General features: G+C 45.5%; 1 protein-coding gene across 2 annotated transcripts in view; it reads right to left on the bottom strand.

The window, feature by feature from the left end:
- Positions 1-20,398, bottom strand: part of NIPA1 (NIPA magnesium transporter 1) — a 44,086-nt gene that overhangs the window by 10,716 nt on the left and 12,972 nt on the right. For both annotated transcript variants that reach the window (XM_063794652.1, XM_016927761.4), the window contains exons 2-3: positions 8,694-8,741; positions 7,241-7,331 (exon numbers count right to left, since the gene is read on the bottom strand). In XM_063794652.1, coding sequence (XP_063650722.1) covers positions 7,241-7,331; position 8,694 — 92 coding nt within the window. In that variant the 5' untranslated portion in view covers positions 8,695-8,741. The remainder of the gene's footprint in view (positions 1-7,240; positions 7,332-8,693; positions 8,742-20,398) is intronic.

The raw sequence follows: 20,398 nt of genomic DNA, 5'->3' as shown, positions 1-20,398 counted from the left end.
GAGTATAAAAAGTTTTATGACTGACCAAAAATAAAAGTAATGCTTCCTTACTTATAAAAGGAACCAATCGAAAATACTAATATCTATGCTACATGGAAAAGTAGGGTACAAAAACTGTCAAAATAATTATAAGTAATGCATGATAAAAACAAAATAAATTAAGTGAAAAATGCACAAACAAAAGAAAAAATAAAAATGCTAATAGTAATTGCAGTAGTAGAAGTAGTATGGGGTGGTTATTTCCTCTAATACTGAAAACTTTTAAAAAGTGGTCACATTATTAATGCAAAAAAATGTATTCTTCAAAAACATCTATAATCTCCAGGCTTCTAACTTGTTTCTTCTCTTATTTCCCTGTGTAATTATCAGTATACAATCTGAATTGGAACACCTTGCCCTCAGTAAGTCACAGGACTGGTCATTCTCACTCTACTCATGTCTGTGCTGAAGACGATCAGAAAACAGGAACGTCCGTGAGGAGGGCATACCAGGCTCAGGTATGGACCGGATTACTTCCTTTAATACCTATTTTAAAGATAAGGAAACTTGAGCCTCAGAAAGGGTCAGCATTGAACCTAAGGCCACAAAGCTAACAAGAGATACAAGCATGGTCATGACACACCCACAGGTCCTAAACGGCCTACTTTTCCCTTGTACCACTTCACATCCTTGTCCCTAGATAGCCTGTTCTTAAGAAGCTCCCAACAGTGTCATTGGGGAAATAAGCAACATCACTGAAAGAAACAACAAAAGACATGAATACACAACTAGATGTTAAATAGAGAAGCTCCACCGAGTAGCTGCCTGGAAAAGGAGAAACCAGAAATCCAGGGGGCTCACAGGGCAAAAAGCGGGCCTGGAACTGGCCTTGGACAACAGGTGGACTATGCCAAGATGGGAAAGGGTTGCCATGCACGAAAGTGGACAGTATGAGCCACGAGGCCAAATCATCTCTTATTCCATTGTGGAATACCAGAGGACAGTGCCATTTTCATTCATTCATTCATTCATTTATTGAGACAGAGTCTCACTCTGTGACCCAGGCTGGAGTGCAGTGGCGCAATCTCGACTCACTGCAACCTCTGCCTCCCGGGTTCAAGCAATTCTCCTGCCTCAGCCTCCCGAGTAGCTGGGTTTACAGATGCCCGCCACCACGCCCTGGGGGATTTTTGTATTTTTAGTAAGGACGGGGTTTCACCATGTTGGCCAGGCTGGTCTCAAACTCCTGACCTCAAGTGATTCACCCGCCTCGCCTCCCAAAGTGCTGGGATTACAGGCGTGAGCCACCACGCCCGGCAAGAGTTTTTATGTATTCTAACTACACGTCCCTTATCAGACATATAATTTGAAATTTTTTCTCCCACAAGTTTTCAATTCATTGATGGCATCCTTTTAAGCAGAAAGGTTTTTAATTTTGATGACATCGAATTTATCTATTTTCCTTCTGTTGTTTGTGGCCTTCGTGATCCACCTGCCTGGGCCTCCCAAAGTGTGAGAACTGAAGGCATAAGCCACTGTGCCTGGCCAGTTAAATTTCTTCTTAAGTATTTCATTCATTTTGGTGCTACTGTATATGAAATTGCTTTCTTAATTTCATTTTTGGTTTGCTCACTGCTACTGTATATAGATGCATTTTTTTTTTTTTTCTTTGAGAGAGTCTCTCTCTGTCACTCAGGCTGAAGTACAGTGGCACGATCTCGGCTCACTGCAAGCTCTGCCTCCCGGGTTCACGCCATTCTCCTGCCTCAGCCTCCCGAGTAGCTGGGACTACAGGTGCCTGCCACTACGTCCGGCTAATTTTTTGTATTTCTTTTAGTAGAGATGGGGTTTCACCGTGTTAGCCAGGATGGTCTCGATCTCCTGACCTCGTGATCCACCCGCCTGGGCCTCCCAAAGTGCTGGGATTACAGGCATCAGCTACTGTGCCCGGCCGTAATTTTTTTTTTTTTTTTTGAGACAGAGTTTCGCTTTTGTTGCCCAGGCTGGAGTGCAATGGCCCGATCTCGGCTCACTGCAATCTCTGCCTCCTGGGTTCAAGCGATTCTCCTGCCTCAGCCTCCCGAGTGGCTGGGATTACAGGCATGCGCCACCATGCTTGGCTAATTTTGTATTTTTATGAGAGACGGGGTTTCACCACGTTGGTCAGGCTGATCTCGAACTCCTTACCTCAGGTGATCCACCCACCTCAGCCTCCCAAAGTGCTGGGATTACAGGCCTGAGCCACCGTGCCTGGCAGATGTAATTTTTTTTTTTTTTTTTTTTTGAGACAGAGTCTCACTCTGTTGCCTGGGCTGGAGTGCAGTGGCACAATCTCGGCTCACTGTAACCTCTACCTCCCGGGTTTAAGCGATTCTCCTGCCTCAGCCTCCTGAGTAGCTGGGACTACAGGCATGTGCCACCACGCCTGGTTGATTTTGTTTGTATTTTTGTAGAGATGGGGTTTTACCATGTTGGCCAGGCTGGTCTCGAACTCCTGACCTCAGGTGATCTTCCCGTCTCGGCCTCCCAGAGTGCTGGGATTACAGGAGTGAGCCACTGCGCCCGGCCTCAGATGTAATTTTTATATACTGATCTTGTGTCCATCGACCTTGCTAAACTTATTAGTTCTAATAATTTCTTAGTGATTCTTTAGGACTCTCTGTATAAGATCAGGTCCTCTGCTGGGTGTGGTGGCTCATGCCTGTAATCCCAGCACTTTGGGAGGCCAAAGTGGGTGGATCACCTAAAGTCAGGAGTTCAAGACTAGCCTAGCCAACATGGCAAAACCCCATCTCTACTAAAAATACAAAAATTAGCTGGGCGTGGTGGTGGGCACCTGTAATCCAAGCTCCTCGGGAGGCTGAGGCAGGAGAATCACTTGAACCCAGGAGGCAGAGGTTGCAGTGAGCCGACAGCACACCACTGCACTCCAGCCTGGGTGACAGAGTGAGACTCCATCTGAAAGAAAAAAAAAAAAAAAAAAAAAAGGCTGGGTGCAGTGGCTCACACCTGTAATCCCAGCACTTTGGGAGGCCGAGGCAGGCAGACCACAAGGTCAGGAGATCAAGACCATCCTGGCTAACATGGTGAAACCCCGTCTCTAAAAATACAAAAATTAGCTGGGCATGGTGGTGCGCGCCTGTAGTCCCAGCTACTTGGGAGGCTGAGGAAGGAGAATCACTTGAACCCGGGAGGTGGAGGTTGCAGTGAGCCAAGATCACACAACTGAACTCTAGCCTGGCGACAGAGTGAGACTCTGTCTCAAAAAAAAAAAAAAAAAAAAAAAAAAAAAAAATCAGGTCTTCTGCCAATAAAGGCAATTAAATTCTTCCTTTCCTTTCCAATATGGATGTCTTTTAATTTGTTTGCTTACCTAATTGCTGTGGCTATAACATCCAGTACAATGATGAATAGATGAGGTGAAAGTAGGCAGCTTGTTTTCTTCCTGATCTTAAGGGGAAAACATCAACTCTTGTGCCATTAAGTATGATGTTAGCTGGGGTACTTTCACAGAGGCCCTTTGTCAGTTTAGGAAGTTATTTTCTATGCCTAGCATATTGAGAGTTTTCGTCATGAAAGAGTATTGAATTGTACCACATAATTTTTGTGTGTCTTTTGAGATGATCACATGGTGATTATTCTATTGCTGTGGTATATTACACTAATTTATTTTCAATGCTAAATCTACTTTGCATTCCTGGAATAAATCCCACTTGTATAATCCTTTTTATATATTGCTGGATCCAACTGGTTAGTATTTTGTTCAAAATTTCTCCATCTATATTCATAAGAGAATTAGTTCATAGTTGTTTTTTTAATGAGCTTTATCTTTTCTTTATCTTTGTTTTTTTTGGGGGCGGGGGAGGGACACAGTTTTGCTCTGTCACCCAGGCTGGAGCAGTGGTTCGATGTCAATTCACTGCAGTCTCTGCCTCTCAGCTTCAAGCAATTCTTGTGTCTCAGCCACCCAAGTAGCTGGGATTACAGGTGTGTGCCACCACACCTGGATAATTTTTGTATTTTTAGTAGAGACAGGGTTTTGCCATGCTGGCCAGGCTGGTCTCCCTGGGTTGAAATGATCCACCTGCCTTGGCCTCCCAAAGTGCTGGGATTACAAGCATGAATCACACTGCACCTGGCCTAGATCTTGTACTAGAAGAAAAATAATGGTATAAAAGATAATGACATCAAATAATGGCATAACAGGTCAATTGTCAGAATTGGAATATGGAGGTTGATTTGATACATGTATCATAACAAGGTTAAATTTATCGAAATTGATCACTGTACTGTGGTTACTTGGAGAGAATCTGAATATCTCTAGTCTTAGAAAATACTAATTGATGTGTTCAGGGGTAAAGAATCATAACTTATGCTAAAATTGATTTTTTTTTTTAAAAACAGGAAAAAAAAATCACATCACATTCATATAGAACAGTGCTTCTTGACCAGGGGTGGTTTGCCCCGCAGGGGACATCTGCCAATGTCTGGAGACATTTTGGGGAGGTTGAGTGCTACTGGCATCTGGGAGGTGAAGGCCAGGATGCTGCTAAACACCTCACAATGCACAGAATGGCTCCCTCAACAAAGAGTTATCTGGCTTCAAGCATCAACAGTGCTGAGACTGAGATACCCAGATACGGAGAAAGTGTATGATGAGGCAAGTGGGTAGATGTTAGCAGCAGGTGTGTCTGGGTAAGGGGAGATGGACATTACTTTGGTTATACTTAATCCTGTTTCCTTTCTGTAATTTGAAAATATTTCCCAAAAGTTTTTTAAACCTCTTTCTAAACACAGCATGTTCAGATGATTACTTTATCATACATTACACTATTACAGAAAGAAGTGAACCTATTTGGGGGCTCTCTATTCTATTCACTGCTACACAGACTTATTTTTCCAGTGCCACATTCTTTTCATTTCTGTTTCTATGTAATTCCAGCAACCCCATCCCATTATCAAGAACAGAACTGCTTTTAAAATATACATATATACATACATATTGGCCAGGCGTGGTGGCTCAGGCCTGTAATCCCAGCACTCTGGGAGGACGGCGGGCGGATCATGAGGTCAGGAGATCAAGACCATCCCGGCCAACACGGTCAAACCCCGTCTCTACTAAAAATACAAAAAAAATTAGCCGGGCATGAACCCAGCAGGTAGAGCTTGCAGTGAGCCGAGATTGTGCCACTGCACTCCAGCCTGGGGCGACAGAGCGAGACTCCGTCTCAAAAAAAAAAAAAAAAACCAAAAAAACCCATATATACATACATATATGCACACTTTGATAATCATCTTTGATTGTTTTTTTCCAAATTAATTTTAGTTTTATTCTGTTTAAAAGAAAAGGTCTTACTGGGATTCCAAGTTGAAGACAGGCTTTTTATCCAGAACACCATCTGACATGGTTCCTACAGTGAATTACACCTGCAGATGTGGAGCAGTGAACATTTCTGGTGAAGTGACTTAATCATCAAAGTGCATGAGAACAGTTCTAAGGAAATTAACTGAGCAAAACATTTTAGTATTATGTGCATTCAATGTGCCATGTGCCAAGATCACCAGGTCAGGTTGTTTATCTGCCTGATTATCTTTCAGGGGGACGGGTCGCAGAAGCTGGAGGAGTGTTTCCCAAAGTGAGAACACTCTTGCCCTCCCAGCGCCTCAGAGCCACCCGAAACACAAAGGGACGCCAAGCCACACACGATAGCAGTGTATGTGTTCACGAGAGAAATGTGCCACACACACATTCTCAAGGCGTCGCATGTGAAAAACATGGTATTTAGGTCACAGAACCTTAATGCCTACGTGACTCTAAGGTGTAAACTTCAATACATCCATCATGGACACACTTCTCTGCAAGGATTTGGGCATCTGTCTGGAATACAGCAGAAAACCAATGTATCCATGAGTTAGAAACTTGGATTTTATTTCTCTTCTACCCTATTTTTATTTCTAATGATTTCTTCAAAGACAAATCAGAATATAAATAGGTTCACACAAAGATATATGTTATTTAATAAGTATCTCATAAATCATTTTCGCAGTAAGTAAATAGAGAGTCCAGCTGCAATGTTTGATGGCTTGCAGCCCTCAAGTTCCCATTCCCCGCCTTTCCCCTTTGCCCCACAACTGGGCAACCTGATAGGAAGCCTACTCATGTGTATCAATTAAAAAGATGATTTAAAATGGAGAAATAAAATTAAAAAAATTAATAATAAAAAATGAAATTAAAATTTAAAAAGAAGCCTGCGCACACACTGGGTCCCTGGAGTCCTCAGTTCCCAGAGTCCTCGGTCCCTTGGCATGGGCAAAAACTTCAATTCATGCCAGCCCGGCCTAAGCATGCAAACCGCCCCCCAGCCCACCCCGCCACCTAACTACAATAAAAAGCCAAAGGTCCCCCTCACTCGTCTCACTCAGAACCAAACCCGGGACCTTCTCCTAAGAAAATCCATGTGCTGTTGACTGCGTCAGTCATAAATCCTATTTCACATCCATTGATGCCATGTATTATTCATCCCAACCTCTGTAATTTCCTGGGCTGAGGTGGGGACTGTCCGGCATCCAGCAAGGAATGCTAAGCACCCCAATAAAACACCAACTGAGTCATTTTGCTTAATGAGTTCTCAGAATAACTTGCCAAGGTGTCAGAAGACTCTCTAGTCTCTAAGATATACTCCAGGACAATGACCAGGAGAATGAGAGCATCAGATTCACTGATAGGCAGGAAAAATGAGTTAGAGTTTCAAATATACTAAATATCTAAGAAAAGGGTTAATACTACCCAGAACTACATTTGAAGGGATAAAATTAAACGATATAGAGTAGAGTACTGAAGATCTATCTTCTTTTTTTTTTTAAGGCAGAGTCTCGCTCTGTCTCCCAGGCTGGAGTGCTGTGGTGCCATCTCAACTCACTGCAACCTCCGCCCCCCAGGTTCAAGCAATTCTTGTGTCTCACCCTCCCGAGTAGCTAGGACTACAGGTGGTCGCCACCATGCCCGGCTAATTTTTCGTATTGTTAGTAGAGACAGGGTTTCACCATGTTGGCCAGGCTGGTCTTGAACTCCTGACCTCAAATAATTCACCCTCCTTGGCCTCCCAAAGTGCTGGGATTACAGGCGTGAGCCACCGTGCCCAGCCGGAAGATCTATCTTCTATTACAACTTTGCTCTTATTACTTTAACAGAAACATTTAAAATGAAAAGTTGTTATATCTACACTACACATTAAATACCAAACACAATCTTGGCTCTCACCCGAACGGTACTCCAAGGGCGCCCAGGGGAGTTACCAGGACCGTGGGGACCGCCGTGTAAGCCAGGAAGTTTCCAATCTGGCCAACAGCCACTGTCAAGAAAATCACAAGGATACTACTTGCAATTACAGAGCTCTCTTCCAGCACTGATCAGAGTTGAATTACGCTAGGCTCTGCCCTGAAAGGGCTACTTCATTCGCATTACTTGTGAAGAATCACATCTGGGGTGTCATCTGCACATTTAAGGGGTCAGGGGTCAGGAACCACACCTTCACTGGTCCCATCAGTCAGGTGAGTAGGTTCAGCCCTCCATGGAAATGCCGAACCTAACCAGCAGTGACTGAAATGGGCGCAGCACTGGGCATATCTCCGCTCTCTTAACACATCCTTGTTTTCACACAAATCAGGCAGAACTTCCTGTGCACCCTCTAGTGGCCTGGGACCTACTCTGGCATAGGCAGCTGGCCACGGTGACAGGCCACTGGCATAGCAAGAGGATACAGTACTGCCGCACAAGACTGCAGCAGGGACATCACCCAGATGGAGCTTAAAGAGGAGCTCTTCAAGGAACAGAATTGGTATTGCCACGTAATGTCGCATTAAAAGACAAATGTGACAAAGTACATGATGTTTCTTTTTTTTCTTTTGAGACAGAGTCTCACTCTGTCACCCAGGCTGGAGTGCACTGGCGTGATCTTGGCTCACTGCAGCCTCCACCTCCCAGGCTCAAGCAATCCTCCCACCTCAGCCTCCAAATAGCTTTGAAAACAGGTGCATCCCACCATGCCCAGGTAACTTTTGTTTTTGTACAGACAGGTTTTTGCCATGTTTCCCAGGCTGGTCTTGAACTCCTGGGCTCAAACAATCCACCTGTCTCAGCCTCCCAAAGTGCTGGGATTACAGGCGTGAGCCACCATGCCTGGCCAAACATAGTATTTCTGAATTTCAAAGACAATTGTCCTTTATAATACATTTAGAGTTCTGAACTCTAATAATATTATTTATCTTTACATTATAGCACATGACCTGATCTTTGACTCATGAAACTCTCTGCTAAACCAACTGTGCTGAGAAAAACAAGGCAGCCTAACATGGAATTTCACCAAATGCCAACAGCCCGACTACATGAGTAAGCAGGAGCTGTTTTAATTTCTTCGGGCCCAGGACAGATCGGCCTGGACTGAATTCACGGCTAATCATGGGCAGCAGGGGCCTCCACCAGCTCCTAACTTGTCCTTCTGCACTCTCATCCTGGGAGGAAGGGGAGCAGGGAGAGTGCCCTGGGGAGGCAGGGACATCTGAACTGAAAGGCACGCTTAGGGCCTGGGGAGAGGCCACGCGACACCCTCTTCCAAAGAACAGAGCCACCCTAGTCCAGCCGCTCCAGCCCTGCCCAGACCAGTGATGGATTCTAAGAAAGGAAAAGACCAGACTTCGCCACACAGGCTACTTACTTGCGATTGTGCCAGCCCACCACACAATGTCTGTTAAATAGGAAGTACCTATAAAAAATGAGATAAAAAATGTCAGGAAAGTGGGTTTACCAGCTACGTATATCAGGAAGAGGTTTACAAGCGAGAAACTTTTGACATGAAAACTAAAATTGAAAAGAATGAATGTCATACTGTTTATTCACCCTAAAGAGAATCTTTCATCTATAAATGGCAGCATTAGAGACCACCGAAAGTGGCAAAGTCAAGATATTTTTTGCAACCAACACAGGCTGACCCAAATAAGGAAATGAAATCTTTATACATCAGTTTTCTTTCACCCAACAAGCTACCACAAAGACAGATATTCCTTTGATGGAGTTTTATTTTTATCTCAAAAGGGTTTGAGTCTTTAAAGTCCAACTCTCTCATGCATTTACTGTAGTCCATTTATATAAGAATTTTATTATCATAGGGTTTGACTTCCTGCTTAAACAAGTCACTCAATTTTCATTATTTATAACTCTTCTGATACGACTCTTCTTTCAGCCATGCGGGCACCACATCCTTACACTCACCTGATGCTCTGACATTTGACCTGAGACTTGCTGGCATCCTCTCAGGTTACCCCACCCATCCCATGCAGGGCAGGCGGAGCCCCAGCACCTTCCTCCCTCCCCCTGCCTCTTGACAGGTGTGTATGGTGAGAGGTCTCCCAACCTTTGAGACAGGTTTGTCCTTCAGATATGGCAAAACGCTCCTAAGCACTTTTTTTTTTTGAGGCAGAGTTTCACTCTTGTTGCCCAGGCTGGAGTGCAATGGCGCGATGTCGGCTCACCACAACCTCCGCCTCCTCCCAGGTTCAAGCGATTCTCCTGCCTCACCCTCCCTAGTAGCTGGGATTACAGGCATGTGCCACCATGCCCGGCTAATTTTGTATTTTTTTTTAGTAGAGACAAGGTTTCTCCACGTTGGTCAGGCTGGTCTCGAACTCCCGATCTCAGGTGATCCGCCCACCTCGGCCTCCCAAAGTGCTGGGATTACAGGTGTGAGCCACCGCGCCTGGCCTTTTTTTTTTTTTTTTTTTTTTTGAGACAGAGTCTCACTCTGTCACCCAGGCTGGAATGCACTGGCGCGATGTTGACTCACTGAAACCTCCACTTTCCGGGTTCAAACAATTCTCCTGTCTCAGCCTCCCGAGTAGCTGAGACTACAGGAGCATGCCACCACGCCTGGCTAATTTTTGAATTTTTAGTAGAGACGGGGTTTCACCAAATTGGTCAGGCTGGTCTCGAACTCCTGACCTCAGGTGATCCACCTGCCTCAGACTCCCAAACTGCTGGATTACAGGTGTGCAGCACGCCTGGCCTGCTAAGCATTTTTTGAGGAGATTTTTTGTTGTTAACTGCAGATTACAGTAATGAATTCTTTTTTCCTTTTTCTTTTTTTGAGATGAAGTCTCACTCTGTCGCTGAGGCTGGAGTGCAGTGGCACGATCTTGGCTCACTACAACCTCTGCCTCCTGGGTTCAAGCGATTCTCATGCTTCAGCCTCCCAAGTAGCTGGGATTACAGGCGTGCACCACCACGTGCGGCTAATTTTTGTATTTTTAGTAGAGAGGGGGTTTTGCTATATTGGCCAGGCTGGTCTTCAATTCCTGGCTTCAAGTGATCCACCCACCTCAGCCTCCCAAAGTGCTGTGATTACAGGAGTGAATCACTGTGCCCAGCCACAGTAACTAATTCTAGTTGTTTTTATTCTCAGTAGTAAAACCACAATTTGGTATAAGACACATAGCCTGCTAGCCTGCTTAATGGAGCAGCAGAGCTACAAGTATTACAAAAAGTACTTACAAAATGAAATGGGGGCTGGGCCCGGCGGCTCACACCTGTAATGCCAGCATTTTGGAAGGCTGAGGCAGGATGATCACTTGAGCCTAGGAGTTCAAGGTCAGCCTGGGCAACATAGCAAGACTCTATCTCTACAAAAAATTTTAAAATTAGCTGGGTGTGGTGGTGCATGCCTGTGGTCCCAGCTATTCAGGAGGCTGAGACAGAAGAATCGCTTGAGCCCAGGAGGCTGAGACAGAAGAATCGCTTGAGCCCAGGAGGATGAGGCTGCAGTTAGCCATGATCATGCCACTTCATTCCAGCCTGGGTGATAGAGTGAGACCCTGTCTCAAAAAAAAAAAAGAAAAGAAAAGAAAAGAATATTGCTATTTGATCACATCACAGTAAAAACTGATTTAGGCAAGAATCATTAACGGATACTAAAACAAGCGAATGAAAATTTACTGAGTCACCTCCATGGGTTTTTCTTATTAATTACGAACAGAAAAAGTTATCTTTATAGATAAGCCTGATGGACACTGGCTTAGCCAAGTGGTCAAAGTCCCCAGCATCAGTTGTGCCACCTGCCTGCTGTGGCTGTCTCCCAGCCCTGAGCCATGCCCTACCTCTGCTGCCAGGCTCCACTGGAGAAGACAGCCTGGCACCACTGGGGCTCCTGTCTGGTGTCCCTCTCAGTGTATCTAATACAAACAGGACCCAGGGTGTCCTATGAAGCAGAAAGTTTAGCGAAGCTTAAGAATGTCCCATGGTGGGCACTGTAGGAGAGTCAGCTATTAATGCAGAATCAATGTTAGATTTCTAAATGTGCTAATCAAAGTGGCTATCCCAAAATGCATGCCGAATACTTGAGTGAAAGGTCATCAGGTCCAGAATACTAGTGTGAAAAGTCTGTGGACCAGTTTCCCAACAAAACCACCATAACTAATAAATAAAGTACTTTAAAAAGTGGGCCGGGTGCAGTGGCTCATGCCTGTAATCCCAGCACTTTGCGAGGCCGAAGTTGGTGGATCACAAGGTCAGGAGACCGAGACCATCCTGGCTAACACAGTGAAACCCCGTCTCTACTAAAAAAAATACAAAAAAAAATTAGCTGGGCATGGTGGTGGGCGCCTGTAGTCCCAGCTACTTGGGAGGCTGAGGCAGGAAAATGGCATGAACCTGGGAGGCAGAGCTTGCCGTAAGCCGAGACTGTGCAACTGCACTCCAGCCTGGGCGACAGAGAGAGACTCCATCACACACATACACACACACACACACACAAAAGTGAATTTAAACTCTGTGGAAATTATCCTAAGGGCATACAGAAAATATCTCCTTTTTCATTCCTGATTTTAGTAATTTGATTCTTCTTTTTTGCTTGGTCAGTCTAGCTAAAGGTTTGTCAATTTCATTGTTCTTTTCAAAGAACCAACTTTTGATTTCGTTTTTATTGGGTTTTTAGATTTTTTTTTTCTTTTTGAGACAGGGTCTCACTCTGTTGCCCAGGCTGGGGTGTAGTGGCATGGTCTCTCAGTTCACTGCAACCTCCATCTCCCAGGTTCAAGTGAGTCTCCTGCCTCAGCCTCCCAAGTAGCTGGGATTACAGGCGTGGGCCACCACATCCAGCTGTCCTTTTATTGTAATGAACATGGTTTGGTCAGGACGTTTTGTGAAGTCATGGGATTCCTGCTACAGCAGCTGGACTGTGTGACCCTCCTACAGTGAAAGCTGGTCCAAGGATGACAGTGACCAGTGCAATGAGGCCCATAGACGCCCCCCTTTCACTGCTATGGTTATCCCAACATTGATCATCACATAGTATATGTTTTTGGCAGTTTATAAAATGTCAAAAGTCACAAAATTAGGAGGAACCTGGAATACCAGGTACACAGGAATGGCAAAGTGAACAAAATGGTTTTTGTTCTTTTCCCAAAGGGTCCAGTTCAGTTCCAAGCATTTCAGGCCCTGCAACTTGTACTCTCCATCAAGAGCCTGGATTTGCACAAATCAAAAGGTGTTCAGGTCACCCTCACCTTTTAAACCAGTATTAGGCAAAATTTTTCTGCATCCACAGACATTAAGCAAGTCAGGTTTTTCTCCATCCAGGTACCTGTCCCATACCCCTACCCATAAACAAAAGTGAAGGTCCTGCACATGGTCCCTGAGAGCCTCGGTCCAGGAGTGTCCCCTCTGTTCTGCCCTGAAGGAAGTGCATGGCTGTGTGCCCAGCTTCCTCACTGAGCTGGCTGCTCCATTTTCCCTCCTCCTTCTTTAGCCAGGAGCTCCTAGGAGCCTGCATTCCATATTAGCCCTTGGCCCATCATACAGATATCTGTGAGGATATCTAAAACAACTGGGTTTCTTCACAGTTTCACCCTAAGCATTGCTGCCCCTAAGCACTGTTGTTCCGAAAGCTCATTAGCCAGCACTCTCAGTAGGTATCTATGCCCAAGCTTCTCCTCTTCCCAGTTGATGACGGTCCTCTATTAATCTGCAGGTCCTCCAGCCTCAGCAACAATAGGGAGCTGCAGCACTGAAGGATGCAGAGGATGCCGTTTGTCTTGCCACACTCACGCCTCCTCCCCCACTCCTAGGTGTGGGCTGCAGAGGACATGATCGCTAAGTTCCATTGGTTTTCCTCTCATTGGAAACCCTGGGTGCTGAGAGTTGCATAGCTGTTTATAACAGCTAAACTATAAAACAAAGAAGTGTTTGTGCAAACACAAAAGAGCCTTGTCAGGATGACAGTATCAACTGACAGTGATGCTGTCCAACCAGGGGCATGTGGCTTTAGACCTTCCATTTAGTTATAAATGTGTCGGAAATGTCCTTAAAATACAGCTTTAGGCCGGGCGTGGTGGCTCACGCCTGTAATCCCGGCACTTTGGGAGGCCGAGGCGGGCGGATCACGAGGTCAGGAGATCAAGACCATCCTGGCTAACACGGTGAAACCCCGTCTCTCCTAAAAATACAAAAAATTAGCTGGGTGTGGTGGCGGGCGCCTGTAGTCCTAGCTACTCGGGAGGCTGAGGCAGGAGAATGGTGTGAACCCAGAAGGCGGAGCTTGCAGTGAGCCGAGATCGTGCCACTGCACTCCAGCCTGGGCGACAGAGTGAGACTCCGTCCCAAAATAAATAAATAAATAAGTAAAAAATAAATAAATAAAATACAGCTTTATAGTATAAAAATATAGATGGGCATCCAATGTATTTACCTTCTAATTATTCCACAAAAAGATTGCTTCCACTTATGTGTGCTTCTAACATCAACAACAGAAGTTGCTGATAAAAGCCAAGCAAGAGTGGATAACTAGTTCTTTGTAAATTAATGTATAAAAAAGATGTAACATAGTTTTTACAGTTTTCTTTTTCTTTTCCTTTTTGAGACAGAGTCTCACTCTCTTGCCCAGGCTGGAGTGCACTGGTGTGATCTCTGCTCACTGCAACCTCTGACTCCTGGGTTCAAACAGTTCTCCTGCCTCAGCCTCCTGAGTAGCTGGCATTACAGGCTGCGCCACCACACCCAGCTAATTTTTGTATTTTTAGTAGAGACAGGGTTTCACCATATTGGTCAGGATGGTCTTGTACTCCTGACCTCAGGTGATCTGCTCACCTCGGCCTCCCAAAGTGCTGGGATTACAGGCGTGAGCCACCGCGCCCGGTCCTACAGAGTTCTCTAAGAAGGACTAAGAATAAATAAATATTCTTTCCTGACACCAGCACAGCTAGATGAAGGCATTAACTGCCTTCTGAGACATTAACTGAGCACTGCTGTGCACCAACTTAACTCATGGACTTAATATTTGAAGTTCTTTTGCCTGTTGGTTATTAGATATGCAGAACTTATTTTTCCTAAGAAATAGTTTGGCAATTATGGAAAAAGACAAAGTTTTATGACATATACTAATTTTAAGATTTACTATAGGCTGGGCATGGTGGCTCATGCCTGTAATCCCAGCACTTTGGGAGGCTGAGGCAGGTGGATCACGAGATCAGGAGATTGAGACCATCCTGGCTAACACAGTGAAATCCTGTCTCTACTAAAAATGCCAAAAATTAGCTGGGCATGGTGGCAGGTGCCTGTAGTCCCAGCTACTCACTCGGGAGGCTGAGGCAGGAGAATGGCATGAACCCAGGAGGCGGAGCTTGCAGTGAGCCAAGATTGCGCCACTGCACTCCAGCCTGGGCGACAGAGCGGACTCCGTCTTAAAAAAAAAAAATTTACTATAAAACTATATAATCAAGACAGTATGGTACTGGCATAAGGATAGACAAACACAACGGAATAGAGTTCAGAAATCGGTCCATACATGTACAGCCAGGTCACAGACTGAATGAAGCACCAGTACAATTCCATGGAAAAGTCTCCTCAACAAATGGTGCTGGACCAACTGGATGTTGTGGAGAAAACGCTGAAGTTTAATTCATGCCTCAGACCATCCTGTAACTCAACGTGGCTTACGGACCTAACGGTAAACACTAAAGCTGTGAAGCTCTAAGAACACACAAGAAGATGCCATTGTGACCTGAGGAGAGACAAAGATTTCTCAGGCAGAAATCAAAAGCACCAACCAGATAGGAAAAAAAAACAGACAAATTAGACTTCAACAAAACTAAACATTCGTGCTCTTCAAGAGGAACTTTTAGGCCAGGCGCAGTGGCTCATGACTGTAATCCTAGCACTTTAGGAGGCCGGGGCGGGTGGATCATGAGGTCAGGAGTTCAAGACCAGCCTGGCCAAGATGGTGAAACCCTTTCTCTACTAAAAATACAAAAATTAGCCGGGCCCAGCTGGGTGTGGTGGCTCACACCTGTAATCCCTGCACTTTGGGAGGCTGAGGTGGGTGGATCACCGGGGGTCAGGAGTTTGAGACCAGCCTGGCCAACATGATGAAACCCCGTCTCTACTAAAAATTTAAAAAATTAGCTGGATGTGGTGGTTCATGCCTGTAATCCCAGCTACTCATGACACTGACGCAGGAGAATCGCTCGAACTAGGGAGGCAGAGGTTGCAGTGAACCAAGATCACACCACTGCATTCCAGCCTGGGCAACAGAGTGAGACCCTGTCTCAAAAAAACAAAAACAAGGCCGGGCACGGTGGCTCACGCCTGTAATCCCAGCACTTTCGGAGGCCGAGGCGGGCAGATCACAAGGTCAGGAGATCGAGATCATCCTGGCTAACACAGTGAAACCCCGTCTCTACTAAAAATACAAAAAATTAGCCAGGTGTGGTGGCGGGTGCCTGTAGTCCCAGCTACTCGGGAGCCTGAGGCAGGAGAATGGCATGAACTTGGGAGGCAGAGTCTGCAGTGAGCCGAGATCACGCCACTACACTCCAGCCTGGGCGACAGAGCAAGACTCCATCTCAAAAAAAAAAAAAAAAAATTAGCCGGCCCGGTAGCAGGTGCCTGTAATCCCAGCTACTCAGGAGGCTGAGGCAGGAGAATCACTTGAACCAGGGGGGGCAGAGGTTGCAGTGAGCCAAGATCACGCCACTGCACTCCAGCCTACGCAACAGAGTGAGACTCCGTCTCAAAAAAAAAAAAAAAAAAAAGGCACTTTTAAGAAAATGAAAAGGCAAGCCACAGAGAAAATATTTCCAATCCCCGTATCTGACAAAAACTTGTATCCAGATATATATCTGTATGGTTAATATATGTGTATATATGTGTGAGTATGTATATACATACGTAATACATACATACATATACACACACACACTCTTACCAGTCAATAATACGGTAGAACCCAGCTAGGCGTGGTGGCTCATGCCTATAATCCCAGCACTTTGGGAACCCAGCCAGATGTGGTGGCTCATGCCTATAATCCCAGCACTTTGGGAGGCCGAGGTGAGTGGATCACCTGCGGTCAGGAGTTTGAGACCAGCCTGGCCAACATAGTGAAATCCCATCTCTACTAAAAATACAAAACGTAGCCAGGCATGGTGACGGGTGCCTATAATCCCAGCTACTGGAGAGGCTGAGGCAGGAGAATCGCTTGAACCCGGTAGGCAGAGGTTACAGTGAGCCAAGATCGCACCACTGCACTCCAGCATGGGCGACAGAGCAAGAGTCTCTGTCACCACCCACCCAAAAAAAAAAAGTTCATCAACAGGAGAATGGATATGTAAACTGGTATACTCAAACAACACAACACTACTCAGCAATAATAAGGAACATATTGCTGATACCCACATCACGATGAATCTTCAAACTATGTCCAGCAAAAAAAGCAGACGTAAGAGAATACATACTATATAATTCCACTTATATGAAGCATGGGAACAGACAAAATTAATTCAACCTATGCAGATGGGCACCAGAAAAGTAGGCACCTTGGTATGGGGGATGGGGCACCAGGGAACTTTCTAGGGTGGCAGCAACAATCAATTTCTTCACTGGGCTGTTGGTTACACAGGCATATTCATTTGTCAAAACTCATCAAACTGTACCTTTAAGATCTGTGCAGCTTGTTCTATGTAATTATACCCCAATACTTAAAAAAGAAATAGTTGATAAATGACAGTTAAATTTCTTGGTGGTGAGGATTTCACAGGTAGCACACTTATTCGTGCACTCATGGAGGTGTGTACATTAAACATGCACAGCTTTTTATGATTGATAAATCATACCCCAATAAAGTGGTTTAAATTTTTTTTCTTTTTTTTTTTTTTGAGACAGAGTCTCACTCTGTCGCCCAGGCTGAAGTGCAGTGGCGTGATCTCGGCTCACCACAACCTCCACTTCCCGGGTTCAAGTGATTTTCCTGCCTTAGTCTCCCAAGTAGCTGTGATTATAGGCATGTGCCACCACGCCTGGCTAATTTTTGTATTTTTAGTAGAGACAGGGCTTCACCATGTTGGTCAGGCTGGTCTCGAACTCCTGACCTCGTGATCTGCCTGCCTCGGCCTCCCAAAGTGCTGGGATTACGGGCATGAGCCACCGTGCCCGACCCTTAATTTTTTTAATTTAAAAAGTTAAATTTCTGGGTTAGCCCACACAATGCTGACCCTAATACAACCACTGTAATGAAGTTTCTTGCAGTTTCTATGGGAAATGTCATTCCCTGTTTCAAATGGAAATTAAGAGTACAGCACATATTAACACATGCTTCTTCCTCTCCATCATCCCTCCAGGGAAGCTCAGTGAAGTATCTGTATTCTATTTCTTTATTCCATCTATCAAATATTTACTGAGAATCATCAGTGTACACAGTCCTCAGTGAATACAAACACATAAAAAGTCACAGCCAGGCGCAGTGGCTTACGCCTGTAATCCTAACACTTTAGGAGGCCAAGGCATATGGATCACAAGGTCAGGAGTTCGAGACCACCCTGGCCAATATGGTGAAACCCTGTCTCTACTAAAAATACAAAAATTAGCTGGGCGCTGTGGTGGGTGCCTGTAGTCCTAGCTACTCGGGAGGCTGAGGCAGGAGAACTGCTTGAACCCCGGGAGGTGGAAGTTGCAGTGAGCCGAGATCATGCCACTGCACTCCAGCCTGGGTGACAGAGCAAGACTCTGTCTCTCAAAAAAAAAAACAAAAGTCACTAGAAGTGTTATCTGCCCCTACAGAGCACCCTCTTCCTCTCTGCCTTAACTAGAGGCAATTTCTCTCATCCTTTCCCCCACCACAGGGATCAACACTGCCCCCACGCACCCTGAGGCCTGAGAAGCCAAGCTGGCCGACTCCTTGATACATGACGGGTAGATGTCAAGTATTATACCTGTACTAGCGTGCTCTGCTGATGTGAACAGAAAAATCTAGGATAATGAGCTCTCAGCCATGTGCACTGGTAAGGAACTGGAAATGTCCATGCCCTGTAAAAGTAGAACGGTAACATTCATGCAGCCCTGAATATGTTTGCAAAGAACATCTAACAGGGGGACAAGCTCACGACAGACTGAACACAACCACAGGACATAAACTGGCACACATGGGGTGGGCTCAGTGTATACTGCCTCTTTTTTTTTTTTTTTTTTTTTTTCTTGAGCTGGAGTTTTACTCTTGTCACCCAAGCTGGAGTGCAGTGGCGTGATCTCGGCTCCCTGCAACCTCAGCCTCCCGAGTAGCTGGGACTACAGGCATGCGACATCACACCAGGCTAATTTTGTTTTTTTTTTTTTTTTTGAGACGGAGTCTCGCTCTGTCGCCCAGGCTGGAGTGCAGTGGCGTGATCTCGGCTCACTGCAAGCTCCGCCTCCCGGGTTCACGCCATTCTCCTGCCTCAGCCTCCCAAGTAGCTGGGACTACAGGTGCCTGCCACCACGTCCAGCTAAATTTTTTTTGTATTTTTAGTAGAGACGGGGTTTCACTGTGTTAGCCAGGATGGTCTCAATCTCCCGACCTTGTGATATGCCCACCTCGGCCTCCCAAAGTGCTGGGATTACAGGCGTGAGCCACCATGCCCAGTGCCAATTTTGTATTTTTAGTGGAGACGGGGTTTCACCACGTTGGTCAGGCTGGCCTCGAGCTCCTGACCTCAGGTGATACACTCACCTCAGCCTCCCAGAGTGTTGGGATTATAGGCGTCAGCCACCACGCCCAGCCCACTGCCTCATTTTTTAAATTACATGATAAAGAGCTGTACCACCCAACGTATAGGTCTTAACTGCATCCTGATTCTAAAAGATGAACTGGGCAAAACTTGTAAGATAATCACAGAAATTTAAACACTAACCAGACATGTGAGAACATTAAAAAATTATTCTTAATTTTCTGGTGCAATAAAGGTATTACGTTTAACAAAGAAAGACTCGTGGCAATATGCAGATGAAATGGTAATTTGCTTGGGATCTATTTCAAAAAAATCCTACAGGGGTGTGGGTGGGGTTGGCACTGGGGTATAGTTAAAGCGAAATTGCCGAGGAAGGATGATTTGTTGTTGTTGCGGTTGAGTAATTCAAGGGACCATGTGCAGGTTTGTTCTTTGCGTATATTGTGCAATGCTGGGGTTTGGGCTTCTAGTGAACTCATCACCCAAATAGTGCACATAGTACCCAACAGGTAATTTTTCAGCCCTCACCCCAGTCTTCTACCCTCCCCCTCTAGCAGTCCCCAGTGTCTATTACATCATCTTTTCTTTCCCTTTTTTTTTTTTTTTTTTTTTTGAGACAGGGTCTCATTCTGTCTCCCAGGCTGGAGTGCAGTGGTGCGATCTTGGCTCCCTGAAGCCTCAACCTCCTGGGTTCAAGCCATCCTCCTATCTCAGCCTCCCCAGTAGCTGAGATTACAGGTGCACCACCACACTCGTCTAATTTTTTTTTTTTGAGACAGAGTCTTGCTCTGTCGCCCAGGCTGGAGTGCAATGGTGCGATCTCGGCTCACTGCAACCTCCGCCTCCTGGGTTCACGCCATTCTCCTGACTCAGCCTCCCGAGTAGCTGGGACTACAGGCGCCTGCCGCCACACCTGGCTAATTTTTTGTATTTTTAGTAGAGACGGGGTTTCACCGTGTTAGCCAGGATGGTCTCGATCTCCTGACCTCGTGATCTGCCCACTTTGGCCTCCCAAAGTGCTGGGATTACAGGTGTGAGCCACTGCGCTGGCCGGCCAATTTTTGTATTTTTTGTAGAGATGAGGTTTCGCCATGTTGCCCAGGCTGGTCTTGAACTCCTGGGCTGAAGTGATCTGCCCACCTCGGCAGATTACTGGGATTACAAACTATTATATTCATCTTTATGTCTATGTGTTTAGCTCCCACATATAAGTAAGAACATGTGGTATTTCATTTTCTGTGAGTTAGGATAATGGCCTCCAGCTCCATCCATGTTGCTGTGAAGGACGTGATCTTGTTCTTTTTATGGCTGCATAGTATTCCATATGTGTATATGTGTCACATTTTCTTTATCTGGTCAACTGTCGGTGGACACTTAGGTTAATTCCATGACACTGCTATTG

This window comes from Pan troglodytes, chromosome 16, assembly GCF_028858775.2.
Source record: "Pan troglodytes isolate AG18354 chromosome 16, NHGRI_mPanTro3-v2.0_pri, whole genome shotgun sequence".
In the NCBI taxonomy this organism is placed as follows: Eukaryota; Metazoa; Chordata; class Mammalia; order Primates; family Hominidae; genus Pan; species Pan troglodytes.
Note: the sequence above shows the minus strand (reverse complement) of the source record. Positions and strands in the feature narration are given on the sequence as shown.